The sequence below is a fragment of the Pteronotus mesoamericanus genome, unplaced genomic scaffold (assembly GCF_021234165.1).
Source record: "Pteronotus mesoamericanus isolate MK-2021 breed Mesoamerican mustached bat unplaced genomic scaffold, CSHL_Meso_final scaffold_371, whole genome shotgun sequence".
NCBI classification, from domain to species: Eukaryota; Metazoa; Chordata; class Mammalia; order Chiroptera; family Mormoopidae; genus Pteronotus; species Pteronotus mesoamericanus.
The window spans coordinates 221,173-240,254 of record NW_026555314.1 but is presented as its reverse complement, the minus strand read 5'-3'; the positions used below and the strand labels follow the sequence as shown (position 1 = coordinate 240,254).

Genomic DNA, 19,082 nt, shown 5'->3' with positions numbered 1-19,082 from the left:
GGACCTTCTCTTGTGATTTAGACAATTCTGACAACATAGCACCCCTGCCGCCAAAGTCCGAACTCGTGGGAAAATATTACACTGAGCAATAACTAGGCTTGAATGAGACACATCACTTTATCATAACATGATCTACTTCCTCTAAACATTTGTAGTAAGATTGTTGTTTCTTTATCATATATTAGAAACCACAATATAGATTGTTATTGTGTGTTTCCTTTATCTTTTATAGAATTTCATATGACAAAAATGTCCTATATAAATACAGGTAGTAAAACTATTTCATGCCTTTCATTTCCTGTGTAGCTCATGCCTCTTTCTAAGGCGTGTCCTCTGTTCCTTCCAGTACTGAGGGTTTGCAGGTGGTCAGTTCTTTACTTTTTTTTACCCTGCAGTGCGGTGCCAGTTGAGGACTCAGTTGAGAGTCCCCCCCAAGGCCATCCTGACCCTGAGCCACACTCTGAGCGGTGTCTACCTTGGGGGAGGGCGGGTCCCCTCCACCAGCAGCACTTCCCCGTGACGCCCCCTGTGAGCTGCCAGGACGCAGCGGGGGAGGGAGGGAGGGGCAGCCCCGAGGAGGGGACTCTGGGGGGTTCCTCAGTGTCCCCTGCACGGGGCTGCTCTGTTCGGAGCCCAGGCTGCCAAGACATCCTGTGCTTCCTGAGCTCCCATTGCTGGGGCATTCCAGGGAAAATTGCAGGACAGCTGACCAATGAGGGGCCCCGTCACCATTTCATTGATGTCAGGGACCATTTTGACCGGATGTCTGTCTGGGTCTGTGAGTCCTTCCACTCATGCCCTCTGTCTCCAACTCCCACGCAGGCCCAGGAAACACCAGGTGGGCCCTGTCCTGGGACACTGAATCCACTGCTGTCCCAGCCCCTGTGGAGCCACCTGAGCAGGGAGGCACAGCCTGAGGATCTGAGGTGTGGGGACCGGGGCCAGAGCTGCCCCTGGCTTCATCTCCAGTTCTATTTGTGCTGCAGTAGAGCGTGACACAGATGGGGTTGGACTTTTTGTGTCACTTCCCCGTCTGCCTGTGTCACTGTGAGCATTATAACTGCTGCTCCATGTCTGACAGTAATAGTCAGCCTCGTCCTCAGGCTGGAGGTTGGAGATGGTTAAGTAGCGGTCCGCCCCAGAGCTGGAGCCCGAGAAGCGGTCGGGGACCCCGTCCCCCTTGCTCTGGCTTCCGCCACTGCTAACATACATCAAATAGCGAGGGGCCTTCCCTGGCTGCTGCTGATACCAACGAATCCAGTTGCTGCTGTGCTCACTGCTCAGGGTGCAGGTGAGCTTGACTGAGGCTTCCGGGGAGGCAGAAGCAGACGGGGGCTGGGTCAGCACAGGATCAGCACAGAGACCTGCAAACACAAAACACGGAGATGATGCCGATGCGCCCAGACAGGAAGGATGCCACTCAGGACTGTACTTGGAAGGAAACACCAGGGAGCGGGAGCCCTAGTGCCCAGGGATGGTCTGACCTGTGGAGAAAACCAGGGGCAGGAGGTAGAAGGGAGCCCAGTCCATGGCGGCAGTGGCTTCCAGGAGCTCTGCCCTGAGGCTGCCCAGCTGGCCCTGGCCTCTCCAAGCTCCTGTTTTATCCTCTCTTCTTGCAGCTCCAGGGGGAGGAGCACAAATGCAAATCTGTTTCTGTGCCTCAATTTGTCTGCCTCAGCTCTGGTCTGGGCCTGAGCCTGCGCCTAAGACCTCCTGCTGGTGGTTTCCTGAGAAGAGAAGATGGTGCAGCTGTTCATTTCAGAATGGAGAATTGACTTAACCAACACAAGGGCCTTCAAATGATGCAACCCTAAGGAAAGGCGACCCCTGGGTCCTGAGGTCAAGTTCAGGAGCGCCCCCTGCTGTCCGCAGGGTGAGCGTCACCCTGCAATGTTCAGCTTTTCAAGCAGAGGGACCTTTCATTACTTTGAGCCCTCACAAATGCTGCCCCTTGATGAGTGTTTTGCTTGCACCCCCACCTGACATCGGCCCAGCCCCTCCTCCGGTCTGCTGAGCACGGGGCTCTCCTTGTGAGGTTATTAATTTTCCTAGAGCCCCCCAGACAGTTGTGATGAGTCAGGACTTGATCCAGGAGAACGACCTCAGGGCCTGACCCTTGAATCCCCTCCCTGCCCGGCCCCCTCCCTGTCCCCTGATCTCCTCCTCCTCCCCTGTCCCAGGCCCCAGGCCTCCCCAGTCCCTGAGTCACAGGCCTCCCTCCGTGTGCAGGTGCTCGAGCGATCAGATCGTCACCGCGGTGGACTCTGCACGTCTCTGAAATTACAGGCTGTGTGAGCACAGGGGTAGAGACCCTGAAAGAGTTACCTGCTTTCAATATCTTACTGTGAGAGATATGTAAAACATATCAATGTTTTACTTTTAATTCATACTGAAATGTGACAATTTTCCATTAAGTCAGTTAACAAAATCTACTTCGAAACCAGTTCTACTTGCTTCTTGACAAACTTAATGTGGATCCTGGAAAATTTTAAATTACATATGAGCTTCAAAATTTTATTTCTAATTAACAGGGCCACAGTTTGAATCACTATATCAGTCACTTGCGTTTGAAATAGGAGAGAGAACTTTCTGGCACCTTGAGGAGAGCACATCTCAGCTTTGAGGGCACAACGAGAGGCCAAGGACGGCGGTGAGACCAGGGACCGTGGGGCCATAAGGCCTCGGTGCTGTGGCCGCTTTCCAGTTGTGACCTCAGACAAGCAGCTCCTGCCTCCAGGCCTCAGCTTCCCGACCTGAAAAAGGGGCGAGGAGACAATGGCTGACACACAGAGCATCTGCGATTGGACAGTTTGATCAAACACAGAGCTGGGCGTGGGGCTGATCCGGATTAGGCACCAATAAATGGGTACGCTCCTCTCCTCAATATCCTTCCTGCTAATCCTGATATGGAATATAAAGCGAAGGCCCTGGATAATGGCTGAAGAAAGAAGGGAGAGGGAAAGGCTGGGGTTTGGGACACTGGACTGTGGAGATATTTGTTGGCAACACGGACATGCGCACCAAGTAGGCACACGAATACCCTCATCTGCACGCACCCACTACACCCTCCACAGAAGTCACGGGAGGGCACATGTCTGAGCTCCCTGTTCTGGTCACCAGAAACAAGAATATCATCGCTCTAATTAGTAAAGATGAATCCGTACTCGACTAGGATGTGCCATTAATCCCGTTACATGTTGTCCTTAAAAGAGGGGCAGTCGCTCACCCGTGAGAACAGCCTGTGAAGACGGAAGCATGGTCTGTAGCCAGGGACAGCAGATGCCAGCGACCTCTCTTTAAAGGAAAAGGCGGGGGTAACCCATTGGGGACGGGCCCTCTAAGGAGGATGAGGGGAGGGAGCTGCGATCGCCCACGGGGTGCAGAATGGGACTCACGAGGAGATGGCGGCGTTTTGACAGCAGGACCCAGGGCTCTGTCAGGGTCCAGGCGCTGGTAGCAGGTGAGGGCGGACCTGCAGCCAGTAGGCGCTCCGCTCCCCCAACTGCCTCCTCAGGCCGCACAGGCAGGCCAGTGCCCACTGTCCCCCCATAACTTGCCCCGGTCATGGGGGAAAGGACAGGCCTGCAACGCTGGACAGAGGAGCCCCGTCCTCGGATGGGGTGGGGGTGGTGGCTGGAGGCGGGGTCTCCAGGGGACGCCCTGCTCTCCTACCGCCCGGACTCTGCGGGATGAGGACGGCTCGTGCACCTGCCTCTCTTGCACCGTCTGGGTGTGTCTGAGAGCACAGACCACAGGCAGGGACAGGGTTTGTTCTCAGGTGGCCTCATGTGCTCATATTCAGAGGACACAATGTGCCAAGTGGTGGCACAGAGCAGTGGCCCTCACTTCTTCAGCCTTAGAATTAGGAGGGGTCCCAGGTCAGGAGACCTGAGGGGACACAAGAGGGGACAGGAGGAGAGGAGGCCAGAGCAGGGTGGACAGTGTACACTCCCGTCACTAACACACTGTGGCGAAGAGCCCCGGGCCCACCCTGCGTGGGAACCCCGATTACTGCCCGCCTCCTGGTGCGCGGAGCCCAGAGGGAGGCTCAGAGGCGCGTGGCCCCCTCAGTCCGTGAGGTTCGGTTCTTGACCTTCCCCCTCAGCCGTGTTACGCTGTGATCGGGGCGGTCGGTGTCAGGGACAAGATTATAACTTCCATGCCACTGCTGCTCCTGCACTGAATATGGTCGCCCTCTGTCCCTGGGTCCCACGTGCCTGGGAGAAGGGAGACGTCAGGACAGAGTTGGCCCAACACCTGGCACGAGGGACAGAAGCGGTCAGGGTGAGGGCACAGTCAATAGCACAAGGACGGTCTCCTTCTCTGCGCCCTCCTGTCGCGGCAGCCCCAGCCTGACCCTGAGCGTGCGCAGCGGCGGCGACGGCCCCCCCAAACAGGACCACTAGATCCGCTTTCCCGCGGCCTCTCGATGGCAACCTGGGGACAGAGCTGCGCTCGGCCACTGGGTATCCCTCCAGCGTACGCTGACCTTGGCCAAGCTGCCAGAGATATTTTCATCACAGGTCTGGTTTTGGGTTGGTGAACCTGGACGTGAAAACAAAGTCATGCAGTGGCGTGGAATTCTCAACATCTGGCACAGACACTGGTAAAGTTGCTGCGACCTTGGAGACCTAATATAAATGCTGTGAGTGTGGTCTGACTTTGACAGAGAAATGGAACGCCGATAACACTCTGGGGACAGAGATCGCAGCGGAAGGTCAGATATGTCAGGTATGAGACTGACATCTGACACCAGCTTTTCACCCAGCACAGGAAAGAAAAGTGGTAAAATCAAGTCTTCTTACAAGGGGGATGCATAAGCCTTGGGTGCGCGGTTGACTTTGCTTTTGCTGGACCTGCACTCCGTGGGTCCGCTGTGCTTCGTTCCGAGGGCTGGCCGCTGGACACCAGATGACCTTTGACGGTGCCCAATCAAAGCTGACAAGGCATAACCTAGCGGGGGGCTACAGGACTGGGGGCTGCCAGCTACACACGAATGTCAATGATGGGACAGCCCTTGGAGGCTCAATTTATGAGAAAGTATGTGAAGATCTTGTCTCCTCAGTAAACCTGGCCTGGACATCGGGTACCGGCTGCCCTCGCTTCGGCTTTGCAGCTGACCTCCAGCGGGATCCCACCGCCTGCATTTCTGCAACAGTCCGCAACTCTGGTTGCACTGGTTGGGCCACGCTCAGACCCTGAGGCCCGGCGTGAGGCTTCCCCTGTCCGCTCCGGTCTATGGGAAGAGCATTAATGCTGGAGGCCACACACTCGGGCTTGCCCTGGAGCTGGCGGCTTAATCCCCCTGAAAGAAACCCCGGAGAATGGGTCTCAGAAGATTGGGCCTTAGTATCCATGCGGTGTGACCAGCAGGCTTTTTTTCCTCTCCACGAAGGTGATCAAAGCAGAGGAGGAGCTAAACAAGAGCTGAGTTTTCAATGTGTGGACACTTAGTTGTTGGCTGGTTTCCGGCTGAATTGGTTGAGTATGTCGTCACAGAGCTGTAGCCGTGCGGTCAGCTACTCATTCTTTAAATGTATTTAACTGGTCCATGAGCTGCCCACCATAATGAATTGGACCTTTATGAAAACTGTGCAATGGTGTGCGTGTTTGTTTTTATGTCTCTTTTAACATTGAATGTTGCCGTTGCATGAAAGGGATCAGTGGAGTCAAGATGAGGTTAAAATTGTTTTGTTAAATAGCAACCATGAGAATCACTTTCGGTCTCCTAAAACGTGACAAATTATGAATAAAACAAGTATACATATTTAATGACTCCAAGTATTTGCAGAATTAAAAGTTTGCTCGCTGGGGTCCCATCTCTCTGGTTAATAATTAATATAGTTAGTATTTAAATAATTAATGTTTTTCTGAAGAGCATTTTGCTCTTTACCAAAACCCGTGCCACTAACTTCTGTAAGTTCTTAGCGTGACTTCGTGGGCTTTTTATACTACAATAAAATAGAGGACACATGGCTTAAACAAAAATGAGCACAAGGAGCCTGAGCAAGAGGGAGAGCAGGTCCCCTGTGCTACACAGACAGTGCCCTTCTGTGGTGACTGTCCCGGGCTGCGAGTCGCAGGTAGATAGGAGCGAAGCCGCTCCCAGCGCGGTCGTCAGAGGGGACAGTCAGACAGGCAGATTCCCACCCAGACCTGCTGCTTCTGAATCTCGGGCGAGCTCAGGGCACCTGTGTTCTGTGGTCTCAGTCACCGTGGAAACTCTCACTTCCTCCTGCCGTGCCCCCAGGCCCGTCCGAGTCCCCCGGGCCTTGGTGCAGGACTGCGCTGCCCTTGTGGCCTGAGCCGGACTCAGGTGTTACACCCTGTAGTGACGTGGGGAAAAGTGTTTTACACACAGACACTGTCTCCGGCCTCAGTCGGGTGCTTCGGAGAGAAGGTGAGGTCCCTTTCCTGTTTTGGTCTTCATGGTTTTCTCTTTCACTTTGAGTAGATGCTGTTGCTATGACAGCAAGTTCTGGACTGTTGTCTTTGGGAGCATCTCATCGGATGTCAAAGTCATCCTGTATGTTTTCAATGCCAAATATATTAAGTGTTTTATTGAACTAGTGAACGTGGAGCTCTGTTCTCTGGGTCTTCCCTCGCCAATGTTAAATCATTCATCCTCCCTTATGAAGGAGGAAATACAGTTACAGTCATATGATTTGTCTCCAGACCACAAGTTATATCCTCTGGGCTATTTCAGGGACATTTTGGATGCAGTGGTTTTATGTTCCTAACAGTCCATGTTTTCCTGATTGTTTGCAGGAAAGTTCTGACAGGATGTCAGGCAGCGTGACCGTTCCCCTGTTGCATCAGGAACACAGGTGCTTCTCACTGTGTTGGTGATTCCCATTTTGGGATTCGGTAAATGGCCTGGACACAGGTCCGTCCTGTCTCCACCTGCTTTCCCACACACTTTCTAAATGCCACCCACACAGACTGTAGTTGGGGGCTAAGTTCCCGCAGTGGGGTACCCATCTCCTCTCTAGTCAACCTAATTCCTGATTGGGGGGCTTCCCCCCACTGGGTCCAAGCAGCATATGAGAGGAGCTGACTCTGGGACTGTCCCCCACTCTGGTGACCTTGGGCAGTTCCCTCCTCAGCCTCAGGTGGTTCCCTCCCAGGTGCGCTCACCAGCCTCGTGGGAACGTTGCAGACGCCAGGGCGTCCTCGCTGTGCAGCTGCCTCCTCTCCCCCCCTTTCCCCCCCGGGGCTGCTCTTTTCTCTCCAGGGCGCTGGAAACTCCCCCTGACAGGGAACCTCCCTGGGGAGGGGTCGCGGGTCTCTCTGGAGGGAAGCCCGGAGGCAAGGCCTGGGAACGGCGGAGCGGTGGCAGCAGAGGGCTCAGCTGCAGGGGCTGGGTCCTTCTGGACTGAGGCCGGGCCTTGTGAACTGGGCATGGGGCAGTCATGGGCCCGAGTCACACTCGGGGAAAGGCATGACCCTGAGGGAGGCGGTTCTTTGCCATCGGACCTTCCCGGTGAGGGCACAGCTGTGGTCACCGGCGCCCCAGCAGGGGTGCTTGGTGTGCGGACACTGGGTGGCTCCGTTCATAGTCCTGGGCGGCCACGGAGCCTCGGGCCTTAGGAGCTCAGCTGAGCTGGCAGCTCTGGGGATGAATGAGGAATGTTGCACGAAGGAGCGGTCCAGTCATTGTGACATAAAATTCAGGGACTGTTACTTCTGGATTAAGAAAAGTGGGACCAGTCCTGTGTCAGGCCTTCCTTCCAGAAGTGACAGTGCCGCTAGGACACCGGCCTGGCCTGGTCCCGCCGGTGCTGAGTCCACTGCTGCCCCACTGACTGCACAGCTGCCCGAGGCTGCGAGAGGGGCTGCCTGGACCTGGGACACGGGACCTGGGCCAGAGCTGGGCATGGCTTTGTCTGCAGTCTCTGTGCGGCCTGAGGAGAGCGTGACCCAGATGGACGTTTGTGTCTCACTTCCCCGTCTGCCTGTGTCACTGTGAGCATTATTACTGCTCTCCCACACCTGAGAGTAATAGTCCGCCTCGTCCTGGGCCTGGGCCCCGCCGATGGTCAGGGTGGCCGTGTTCCCCGAGTTGGAGCCAGAGAATCGGTCAGGGATCCCCGAGGGCCGCTTGCTATCCTCATAGATGACCAGCACAGGGGCCTGGCCGGGCTTCTGCTGGTACCAGTAAGCATTTATACTTCCAATGTTGACTCCCCCACAGGTGATCCTGGCCGTCTGTCCCAGGTTCACGGAAGCCGAGGTCGGCTGTGTCAAAACATAGGCGGCCGCAGAGCCTGCAAGAGAGGGAAGGAGAGGTGTGTTTAAGGTTGAAGGACCCCTTCCCAAGAGACCCCTGCCTGCCTGCCTCAGGGAGCTATAGGGATTCTGTCAAGCTTCTTTCTAAGTCCCCGTGGCCCAGGGGTCTGGCTACTCCATGAAGCCTTGAACAAATGAGGACCCCTGCCTGCCCTTCCTCCTGGCAGGGGCAGCCCCTCAGGCTGACACAGAGCCCCTCAGCAGAGCAGGAAGCTCAGCCCCTCAGCCCCTCCTCCTGCCACAGAGTCCTGTGCATGGGGCTCCCGAGGCAGCGCCCTGCTGAGCTCAGGGTCAGGGTCAGGCTGTCCAGATCCCCGGGCTGGGGTGGGTGGGGGCCTGGGCGCAGCACCTGCGCAGTGAGCGAGGAGGCCGAGCAGGAGAGGGGTCCAGGCCATGGTGGGGGTGCCCGCTTCTGCGCCCTGAGCCCGAGCTGGGCAGGGCTCCTCCTGGGCCTCTCTTATCCCCTTGCTGGGGAGGCAGCTGCTGGGTATGCAAATCAGCCGGGGGGTCAGGGGCTGCCTGAGGAGCTTGTGGTCCTGAGACTGGCTCAGCACTAGGGACACAGGGCAGGGAGGGGCGGTCCCCACAGACAACACCCACAGCCCAAAGGTCTTGTTCCTCCTCTGGTACCATGGTGGGCGGCTGACATCTCCACCCCAATGGTTTCATGGCCTCACTCCTGGTTGGCCAGGCCACAGCAGGGCCGAGAGGGGACATTTGTCTGCATGTTCTGAGCACATTATTGAGTGTTAGCTGTAGAGGTGACGATATGAGTGTGAGGTGGGAGTGGGTCCCATGCCCGTCACAGTTAGTGAGCACAGAGCCTGAATGAAATCCCATTTTTCTCAGGGCACAGGGCGTGTTTGGAGCCCCTGAGAGGCTGTTAGGCTCTGTGCTTGGTTACAGCTCCTGGGACAGGTCACGGATGCTGTGTCCCAGTGTCCCCAGTGTGTGCGAGGGCCAGGGACAGCGCCAGTGCTTGAAAAGGGTTGACAGGTCCAGAGTTGCAGCACGAATGGCGTGGGCTGGTCAGGGTGAGTTACCGACACCTGTGACAGAAAACCCAGCCGTTCTGCGAGAACCACATCTGAGAGTCTCAGAGTCAGAAGTAGCATCACAGTAAAAGGTGATACTGTAGAAAATCTGACCAGTCTGTCTACCGTTGTGAGGTGGTGGTTAATAACTCCACTGTTTAGCACAATTAAACTATTTTAATTATTAATACAGAGAGAGGTGGCTCAGAAAATAAAGTACAATGATCCGCCTGCCTGTTAGAATTCCTCCTGCCCAGGGACCTCAGACTCCAGGAGGCTTTGCCAGGCGGTCTCTGCTGCCCCCCGGTGGCCCCTCCTCACTGGCTGCTGGAGGAGCAGGTGTGTCCTGTCTCCAGGTGTAGAGTCTGAACCTGGTGCTCAGGTGGTAACTGCCTGATCCAAGGGCTGCTCGACCCAGGGGAGGAATTGCTGTTCTCTGCGTAACCACTGCCTGTCCCGCGACCAGGCGCAAGAGGCTCAGATCCACCCGTAAAATATGAACAGGTTCATCGAGGGGATGGAGGGGTGGGGCCCACCTGTAGAGTCACTGATGCTCCTGGGAGTGGTCTGGGGACAGGGCGCTCAGGGACTCCCTCTCGTGATGCTGGCCACTGGTGTGGGGTCAAAATAGGGTGGTGGTGGCATCTGCTCAAAGACTGAGACAGGAGACGCTCCCCCAGCGATCGCTGACTCAGACCCTCATCGTCTGGCAGACATTCCGTCCGGGGCCATACGTGGGAACAGGGCTCAGTCCCTGTCCCACAGATTCCGTTGTGCACATAGAATCACAGTGTGGACACGCTTGTGTGGGCCACAAAGCAGTCACCACCTCCTTTACCTGTGTGTTGTCTTCCATCCTCACTGAAAAGCCAGGCGGTCGCTCCTCTGAGGTCCCTGTTGGCCGGTATTGATCTCGTGGCTCAGCTTTGACATATGGGTGTGCTAGTCACTTGATTTTTATCTACGAACTTTAGCTCTTGGGAAGGAAAGAAACAGAGTAGATCGCAGGTCCTTTTCCCCTGAGCTGGGGCGTGATTGCTGGAGCCACAGCAGTCGCCCTGAGTGCCATGCCACCAAAATGTAAGGAGAGCCAGCACAGCAGGGCTGGTGGAACAGAAAGCGAGAAAGCCTTTGGTCGTCATCGAGTGGGGAGTATCTGCAGCACAGCCATCGAGGCCCAGGCTCGTTGGTGCAGGAGAGAAATAGGCTCCTGTCTGTCCACGTCTCTTCTTGTTGTGTGTCTGTTTTGTCACTAAAACAACTTTGCTGACTAATGAGGAAAGTAATTAGCAAAAATCAATTACTCAATAATGAAACCAATTCTAGGGAATAATGATACAGCTACTGTAGTTTCAGATAATTAGTTGAGTTCAGGCAAAAACTGACAGGCAGGTCTTGTGTGGGGAGAGGCTGGAGGCGTCTCTCTGGAGGCGACCCTGGAGCTGCCTTCAGGACGGGAAGAGGAACCGGGAGGAAGCAGTGAGTGTGGGGACAGCAGGGTCAGTGTCTGTGGGGAGGGTCTGGTCTGCCTGAGGATGAAGGACGGTGAAAAACTAAGGTGTTTATGATACAAAACCAGGCCAGTCCACTGTGACGTCATCTATAACATTAAGGGTTGTGGTGCAGGACCGGACGTCATGCTAAGCGCAGGCATGGTCCAGGAGTCTGAGCAGCTGGAGGAGCCTCCATGTGGAGGAGGATCCACTGCCATGTGACCGCTGTCCTCTGTCACAGAGGTGAGCGGGCAGAATGGCCACTAAGGCTGTCACTGCACAGCACCTGCTGCTTCCCTCTGGTTTGCACAGGCAGCCACACGGGACCTTCTCTTGTGACCCAGAGAATTCTGGGAACTCATCGTCCTGCTGTCGCAGTTATGACCTTGTTCGAAAATATCACGCTGGACGGGAACTAGACTTGAATGAGGCACATCACTTTATCATAAATGATCTACTTCGTCTAAACATTTGTATTAAGATTGTTGTATCTTTATCATATATTATAAACCACAACATAGACTGTTATTGTGTGTTTGTTTTGAAGAGTGATATCTTTTACAGAATTTCATATGACAAAAAGGTCCTATATAAATGCAGGTAGTAAAACTATTTCATGCCTTCAATTCCCTGAGTAGCTCATGCCTCTTTCGGTCTACTACGTGTCCTCTGTTCCTTCCGATACTGACAGTCTGCAGGTGGCCAGTTCTTTAGTTTTTTTACCCTGCAGTGCGGTGCCAGTTGAGGAATCAGCTGGGAGTCTCCCCCAATGCCATCCTGACGCTGAGCCACCCTCTGAGCAGGGTCTGACCTTGGAGGGAGGGCGGGTCCCCTCCACCAGCAGCACTTCCCCGTGACGCCCTCTGTGAGCTGCCAGGACCCAGTGGGGGAGTGAGGGAGGGGCAGCCCTGTGGAGGGGACTCCGGGGTCTTCCTCAGTGTCCCCTGCACGGGGCTGCTCTGTTTGGAGCCCAGGCTTCCATGAAATCCTGTCCTTCCTGAGCTCCTATACCTGGGGTGTTCCAGGGAAAATTGCAGGACCGATGGCCAATGAGGGACCCCGTCACCATTACACTGATGTCAGGGACCATTTCCACTGGATGTGTGTCTGGGTCTGTGAGTCCTTCCACTCATGCCCTCTGTCTCCAACTCCCACGCAGGCCCAGGAAACACCAGGTTGGCCCTGTCCCGGGAGACTGAATCCACTGCTGTCCCAGCCCCTGTGGAGCCACCTGAGCTGGGAGGCACAGCCTGAGGACCTGAGGTCTGGGGACATGGGCCAGAGCTGCCCCTGGCTTTGTCTCTGGACCTATTTGGGCTGCAGGAGAGCGTGACACAGAGGGGGTTGGACTTTTTGTCTCACTTCCCCGTCTGCCTGTGTCACTGTGAGCATTATAATTGCTGCTCCATGTCTGACAGTAATAGTCAGCCTCGTCCTCAGGCTGGAGGTCGGAGATGGTTAAGTAGCGGTCCGCCCCAGAGCTGGAGCCCGAGAAGCGGTCGGGGATTCCGACACCCCTCTTATGGCTTCCGTCGCTCTTCACATACATCAAAAAGCGAGGGGCCTTCCCTGGCTGCTGCTGTTGCCATACAATGGAATAGCCGCTGTGCTCACTGCTCAGGGTACAGGTGAGCTTGGCCGAGGCTCCCGGGGAGGCAGAAGCAGACGGAGGCTGGGTCAGCATAGGATCAGCACAGAGACCTGCAAACACAAAACACAGGGATGATGCCGATGAATTCAGACAGGAAGGATGCCACTCAGGACTGTACTTGGAAGGAAACACCAGGGAGCGGGAGCCCTGAGTGGCCAGGGATGGTCTGACCTGTGGAGAAAACCAGGGGCAGGAGGTAGAAGGGAGCCCAGTCCATGGCGGCAGTGGCTTCCAGGAGCTCTGCCCTGAGGCTGCCCAGCTGGCCCTGGCCTCTCCAAGCTCCTGTCTTATCCTCTCTTCTTGCAGCTCAAGGGGGGAGGAGCAGGAATGCAAATCTGTTTCTGTTCCTCAATTTGTCTCTCTCCTCTCTGGTCTGAGCCCTGAGCCTGAGACCCCCTGCTGGTAATTCCCTGAGGTCAGAAGATGGTCCAGGTGTGGGTTTCAGAGTGGAGAGTTGATTTTACCCAACACAAGTGTCTTCAAAGGATGCACAGTACACCCACCCGTTGCCCTGAGCGCAGCCCAGAGGAAATGAGACCCATCAGTCCTGAAGGCAACTTCCACAGCGCCCCCTGCTGTCTGCACGGTGAGCACCATCATGCAGTGTTCAGCTTTTTAAACAGAGTGACTGTTCATGACTTTTGAGCCCTCAAGGAAAGCTGACCCTTTCTGAAAGTATTACCCGCATCCCAACCAGACATCAGCCCCCGCCCCTCCTCCTGTCTGATGAGCAGCGAACCCTCACTGCGAGGTTATTCATTTTCCCAGAGCCCCCCTGACAGTTGTGATGAGTCAAGACTCCAATGCAGCCCAACCTCAGGGCCTGGTGTTTGAATCCCCTCCCAGCCAGGCCTCTCTCCCTGTGCCCTTCCCCTGTCCCAGGTCCCAGGCCTGCCCAGTCCCTGAGTCACAGCCCTCCTCCTCTGGACAGGTGTCGGAGCAATGAGATCGTCACTGCGGTGGACTGTGCACATCTCTGAAAATTAGAGGCTGTCTGTGCACAAGGTGGGCCAACAAAATATTTACCTATTTTCATTAACTTAGTGTAATAAAAATGTCAAATATACTAATAGATTACCTTTAATCAATATGGAAACGGAAATATTGTCAACTAAGCCATATAAACAATATGTATTGTGTAAACTAATTCCACTTGTTCCTTCACATTTTTAAATGAGGCTGCTGGAAAATTTTAAATGACACATGTGGTTCAAAATTTTCTTTCTATTGATGGGTGTGCACTTCAAAGTCAGTATGTCGGTCACTTGTATTTGAAATAAGAGGGAGGACTTTCTGGCGCCTTAAGGAGAGGACGCATCTCAGCTTTGAGAGCACAGTGAGAGGCCAAGGACAGTGGTGAGACCAGGGACCGTGGGCCAGAAGACCTCAGTGCTGCTGCTGCTTTCTAGTTGTGACCTCAGCCAAGATCCTCAGGGTCCCAGGCCTCAGCTTCCCCATCTGTAAAGTGGGGCTTTGGTGACAATGGCTGACACGCAGAGCACCTGCGATTGGACAGTTTGATCAAAGGCAGTGCCGGGCGTGGGGCTGATCCGGATTAGGCACCAATAAATGGTTACGCTCCTCTCCTCAATATCCTCCCTTCTAATCCTGATATGGAATATAAAGCAAAGGCCCTGGATAATGGCTGAAGAAAGTGAGGGAGAGGGAAAGGCTGGGGTTCGGGACATTGGACACTGGAGATATTTCCATGTAACTCTGACATACTGACACAGAAGGCACACGTGTGCGCCTCTGCGCACACACAAAACAAAGCAGACAGGCACCACCTCCTTTCCCGGTATGGTTTCCTCCATCCTCACTGAAAAGCCAGGCGATTGCTCCTCTGAGGTCCCTCTTGGCCGGTATGGATCTTGTGGCCCAGTTTTCACACATGGGTGTGCTAGTCACTTGATTTTTTTCTAAGAACTTTAGCTCTTGGGAAGGAAAGAAACAGAGTAGATTTATGCAGCTCCTCTTCCCCTGAGCCTGGGCGTGATCGCTGGAGCCACAGCAGCTGCCCTGATTCCATTTGCAACCAAAATGAAAGGAGAGCCAGCACAGCAGGGCTGGTGGAACAGAAAGTGAGAAACCTTTGCGTCGTCATCGAGTGCGGAGTATCTGCAGCACAGCCATCGAGGCCCAGGCTCGTTATGCAGGAGAGAAATAGGCTCCTGTCTGTCCACGTCTCTTCTTGTTGTGTGTCTGGTTTGCATTAAAAACAACTTTCCTGACTAATGAGCAAAGTAATTAGCAAAAATCAATCACTCAATAATGAAAGCAATTCTAGGGAAGTAATGATATAGCTACTGTAGTTTCAGATAATTAGTTGAGATCAGGCAAAAACTGACAGGCAAGTCTTGTGTGGGGAGAGGCTGGAGGCGTCTCTCTGGAGGAAACCCTGGAGCTTCTGTCAGGACGGGAAGAGGAACCAGGAGGAAGCGGTGAGCGTGGGGACAGCAGGGTCGGTGCCCTGTTGTAGGAGAAGGTGTGTGGCTCCTCTGAGGATGAAGGACGGTGAGCAACTAAGGTGTTTATGATACAAAACGAGGTCAGTCCACCGTGACATGATCTATAACATTAAGGGTTGCGGGGCAGGACCGGACGTCACGCTGAGCACACGCACCTGGCCCAGGAGTCACAGCACCTGGAGGAGGATCTCGGGCCACAGTCAGTGAGGTGAGAGAGCAAATGGGCCACGAGGACTGCCACTGCACGGGGGCTGCTGCTTGCCCTGGTTCGCGCAGGAAGCCACACGCGGCCATCGCTTGCGAATCAGAGAATTCTGACAGCCCATCACTCCTGCTGCCAAAGTTACCAACTTGTGGGAAGACATCACATTGGACCTGAGGTCGGTTGGAATGCGACACCTCAATTTATCATGACATGCTCTTCTTCCTCTCAATCCTTGGAAGTAACAATTTCATAACTTTACCACGTATTATACTGGACAGCATACCTTGTATTGTGTTTGTGCATTAAACACTGACTTTGTAAAATAGAACTTAATAGGACAAAACTTTATCTATCCACGTAGTAACGGTATCTCATGCCTTTCATTTCTGAGTGTGGATTCCCATTTCTCTCCGTGTTGGACATGTCTCTTGTGTTCTTTCTGGTACTGAGGGTCTGAGGCTGATGAGTTCTCTAAATATTTGTACACCTGAGAAAGTTTAACGTTGCTTCCTTTTTGAAAGATATTTTCACCGGGTAAAGACTTGAAAGTGGACACGTTTCTGTTGAAGTTTTGTTTTTGCTTTTAATTTTCTAGAGACTTTCCTCCACTCCCCCCTCGTCTGTGCCGTTTTCTGGGAGACCCTGCCCTGGTCCCTCTGCTTCGTCCTCTCTATGGACGAGCCCTGTGTCTCCGAGGCTTTTACGATTTTCTCATCAACACTGGTTTGAGAATTTGACGGTGATGTGTGTTGGAGTTCCTGCATGGCTTTTGTGTTTGGGTTTTGTTGAGGTTCCTGGGTTGTGGCATCGCAGGATTCACTGCAATGAGAACAGTTTCTGGTTAGAATTTCCTCAAATATTTTTCTACCTTCCCCCCAAATTTTCTGCTTCCAAAAGTGTGACCACAGGGGTACAGGCTCCTTCAAGTTGTCCTCCCGCACAGCACGCGTCTGTTTATTTTCCCGCTGTCTTTCTGTGTCTGTGGTCTCGTCTCTTTCTGCAGTTGCTCGTCTACGTCCTCTAGTCACTAATCTTTTGCTTTGCAGGGATGGACACGCTGTCAGTCACACCAAGGGTCATGTCATCGCAGACGCTGTGGTTTCCGTATCTACATATTGATTGCCTGTCGTTCTTCTCTCCCTAGTCTGCAGTTAGAATGTTCAATCATGCTTCTACCCACTGGAACAAATGGAAAATAAGTTTTCTTAAGACCCTTCACTACGCATTCCATCATCGGTGAAATTTCACAGCCAGTTGGATTGATTGATTGATTGATTTTGTTGCCTATTATGGCTCCTATTTTCTTGTCTCCAATCAGGAAATTTTGATGTGACCCCAGGCTTGACGGATATTTCCTTGTGCGGTGAAGAGTATTTCTCAGTATGTATTTTGCCTGCTATTCCAGATTATTCCAGATTCACTAGAGTTAATGCAAAGAGGTCGATCCTCTGTCGGCTGGGTTGCCACGGTCTTAGGTGGGGCCCCAGCAGCGTGGAGCCCGGTGCTAATTTCCCGCCACCGAGGCCCAGCTCCTCTGACAGGTCCCTCTGGTGTCCTGATTGGGAACTTCTCCTGTGCATCTGTGGGACAAGTGGGACTCCTGACTGTGTGTGTGAGCTCGGCAACCGGCCCTCCCCGACCCCCGTCTTCTCTCCGTGGTTCTCTTTGGCCTCAGGGGGTTTGCTCACGCAGCCTGGCGATGAGAGCTCATGGCCTCTGGCCGAGAGTTCCCTGGGAACCCTCAGGACGATGAACCCGCATGCAGAGGGGTTTGGGGTGATCTTTCTAGAAGTAAATAGGAGCAGCAAGAGGGCGATCTGCAGGGCAGTGCCAGCTGCGGACTAGCTGGGAGGCCCTGCAGGGCCATCCTGACCCTGAGCCACACTCTGAGAAGAATGAGACCTCGGCGGGAGGGCGGGTCCCCTCCACCAGCAGCACTTCCCCGTGAGGCCCCCTGTGAGGTGCCAGGACCCAGCGGGGGAGTGAAGAAGGGGCAGCCCCGAGGAGGGGACTCAGGGGGGTTCCTCAGTGTCCCCTGTACGGGGCGGCTCTGTTCGGAGCCCAGGATGTCACGACACGCTGGGACTTCCTGAGCTCCCATAGCTGGGGCATTCTGGGAACAAATCCAGGACAGGTGACCAAGGAGGGGCCCCGTCACCATCACAATGATAATTAGGGTCTATTTCCACTGGATGTGTGTCTGGGTCTGTGAGTCCTTCCACTCATGCCCTCTGTCTCCAACTCCCACGCAGGCCAGGAAACAGCCGGTCGGCCCTGTCCTGGGAGACTGAATCCACTGCTGTCCCAGCCCCTGCGGAGCCGCTTGGATGGGAGGGGCAGCCTGAGGATCTGAGGTCTGGGGACCGGGGCCAGACCTGCCCCTGGCTTCGTCTCCAGCCCTATTTGGGCTGCAGGAGAGCGTGACACAGAGGGGGTCGGGGTTTCTCTCTCTCTTCCCCGTCTGCCTGTGTCACTGTGAGCACTATCATCGCTCTCATCTGACAGACAGTAATAGTCAGCCTCGTCCTCAGCCTGGGCCCCGCTGATGGTCAGCGTGACAGTCTTCCCTGAGCTGGAGCCGGAGAATCGCTCAGGGATCCCCGAGGGCCGCTCGCTATCCTTATAAATGACCAGCGCAGGGACCTGGCCGGGCTTCTGCTGGTACCAGAGAGTATATCTTTTATCGATGAAATCTCCAGTGCAGGTGATCGTGGCCGTCTCTCCCGAGGCCACCGACAAGGAAGACGACTGGGTCAGCTCGTAGGAGGCCACGGAGCCTGTAAGAGAGGAGGGTAGAGGGGGCTGAGGATAAAGGCCGTGCCTAGGAGGGTCCACGTGGAGGCTGTGCCTGGGCTGAGCTCAGGGTTTGCAGGTCTGACTCAGGGTCCCGTGGGGACTGAGCCCGCAGGCAGGGCCCGTGGGGGCGCACCTGAGCCAAGAGTGAGGAGGGGGAGCAGGAGAGCGGTCCAGGCCATGGCGGAGGCGCTGGGTTCTGCCTCTGTGCCCACAGCGGCGGTGGGTCTCTGGGCCTCCCTTATGCTCTGCAGGGGCTCCTCATGCAAATCTCCCTCCTCCCTCCTTGGCAGCTCTCGGGGCTGCAGCTGGGCGAGTCCAGCGGGACGCAGCGAGGGGCTCCATTCACGCCCTCGCCGCAGGCCTGCACCCCGTCTCCCCAGGACTCTCTGGGTAGGGGGGCGCTTGTGCGCCCCGAAACAGCACCTGCACACCCGCCCCTGTGTGATCCCCGGGCCGCCGCCCTGGGCTCGGGCCCCCTCTCAGTCACCCTTCTAGGGATGGGACCTTCCAGGAGCGGGGCAGCTGTAGGGACCGGGGTCACGCTGGTGTGTGACAGGCCGCCCTCCGGGGTCAGACACGGGGAGACACGGGTCAGACGCTTCCCAGGGAAGTGTTTCCCTTATGTTTTGGGGAAAAAACACGACTTTCTTTCGGCACCCAGGGTTTGTAAAATATCTTGGTGAGCCCAGACGCATGATTCATTGAAGGAAAGATTAGTGGGGCCACACTGGACGACACCACAGCTGTCCCTGTGCTTTGCGATACTGTCGGAAGGGGGTGAAAAGGGCAAGACGCTGGAGAAAATATTTGCAAACTAAGGATCACATCAAAAGTGTCTGTTAGGGTATAGAAGGAACGCGTAAAACTGAGGAATAAAAAGATAGCAAAACCAGCAGAAGACATGCAGAAAACGGTCAACGGCCCAGGACAGACAGGTCCTGGAAGCGCCAGCGCCGTGGCCTCGAGAGTATAGAAGGTGCCCCCGATGAGCCGTCAGGGAGATGCAAGTTAAAACAACGAGGACATCCCCACGCACCTGTCAGAGCGGCTAACGTGGAAGACGTGACCGGCCCCAGGACGGCCGGACCTGGATAGACAGGGTCACCGGCGCCCGGCTGAGGGGAATGTGAAGTGGAGCCGACACTG

General features: G+C 54.9%; 1 pseudogene and 4 gene segments (V, D, J or C); 1 reads left to right on the top strand and 4 right to left on the bottom strand.

The window, feature by feature from the left end:
- Positions 1 to 792: 792 nt before the first annotated feature.
- LOC129086283 (immunoglobulin lambda variable 4-3-like) lies at positions 793 to 1,561 on the bottom strand. The segment is given in 2 exon segments: positions 793 to 1,364; positions 1,485 to 1,561. Coding segments are annotated over 2 exon segments (618 nt in total).
- A 2,868-nt stretch (positions 1,562 to 4,429) lies between these two features.
- LOC129086234 (voltage-dependent anion-selective channel protein 2-like) lies at positions 4,430 to 5,300 on the top strand (annotated as a pseudogene).
- Positions 5,301 to 7,680: 2,380 nt separating this feature from the next.
- On the bottom strand, positions 7,681 to 8,715 carry LOC129086281 (immunoglobulin lambda variable 3-9-like). The segment is given in 2 exon segments: positions 7,681 to 8,267; positions 8,639 to 8,715. Coding segments are annotated over 2 exon segments (633 nt in total).
- A 925-nt stretch (positions 8,716 to 9,640) lies between these two features.
- LOC129086280 (immunoglobulin lambda variable 4-3-like) lies at positions 9,641 to 12,721 on the bottom strand. The segment is given in 3 exon segments: positions 9,641 to 9,774; positions 12,179 to 12,517; positions 12,639 to 12,721. Coding segments are annotated over 3 exon segments (519 nt in total).
- A 4,488-nt stretch (positions 12,722 to 17,209) lies between these two features.
- On the bottom strand, positions 17,210 to 18,115 carry LOC129086279 (immunoglobulin lambda variable 3-25-like). The segment is given in 3 exon segments: positions 17,210 to 17,253; positions 17,615 to 17,917; positions 18,070 to 18,115. Coding segments are annotated over 3 exon segments (393 nt in total).
- Between the last annotated feature and the right edge of the window lie 967 nt (positions 18,116 to 19,082).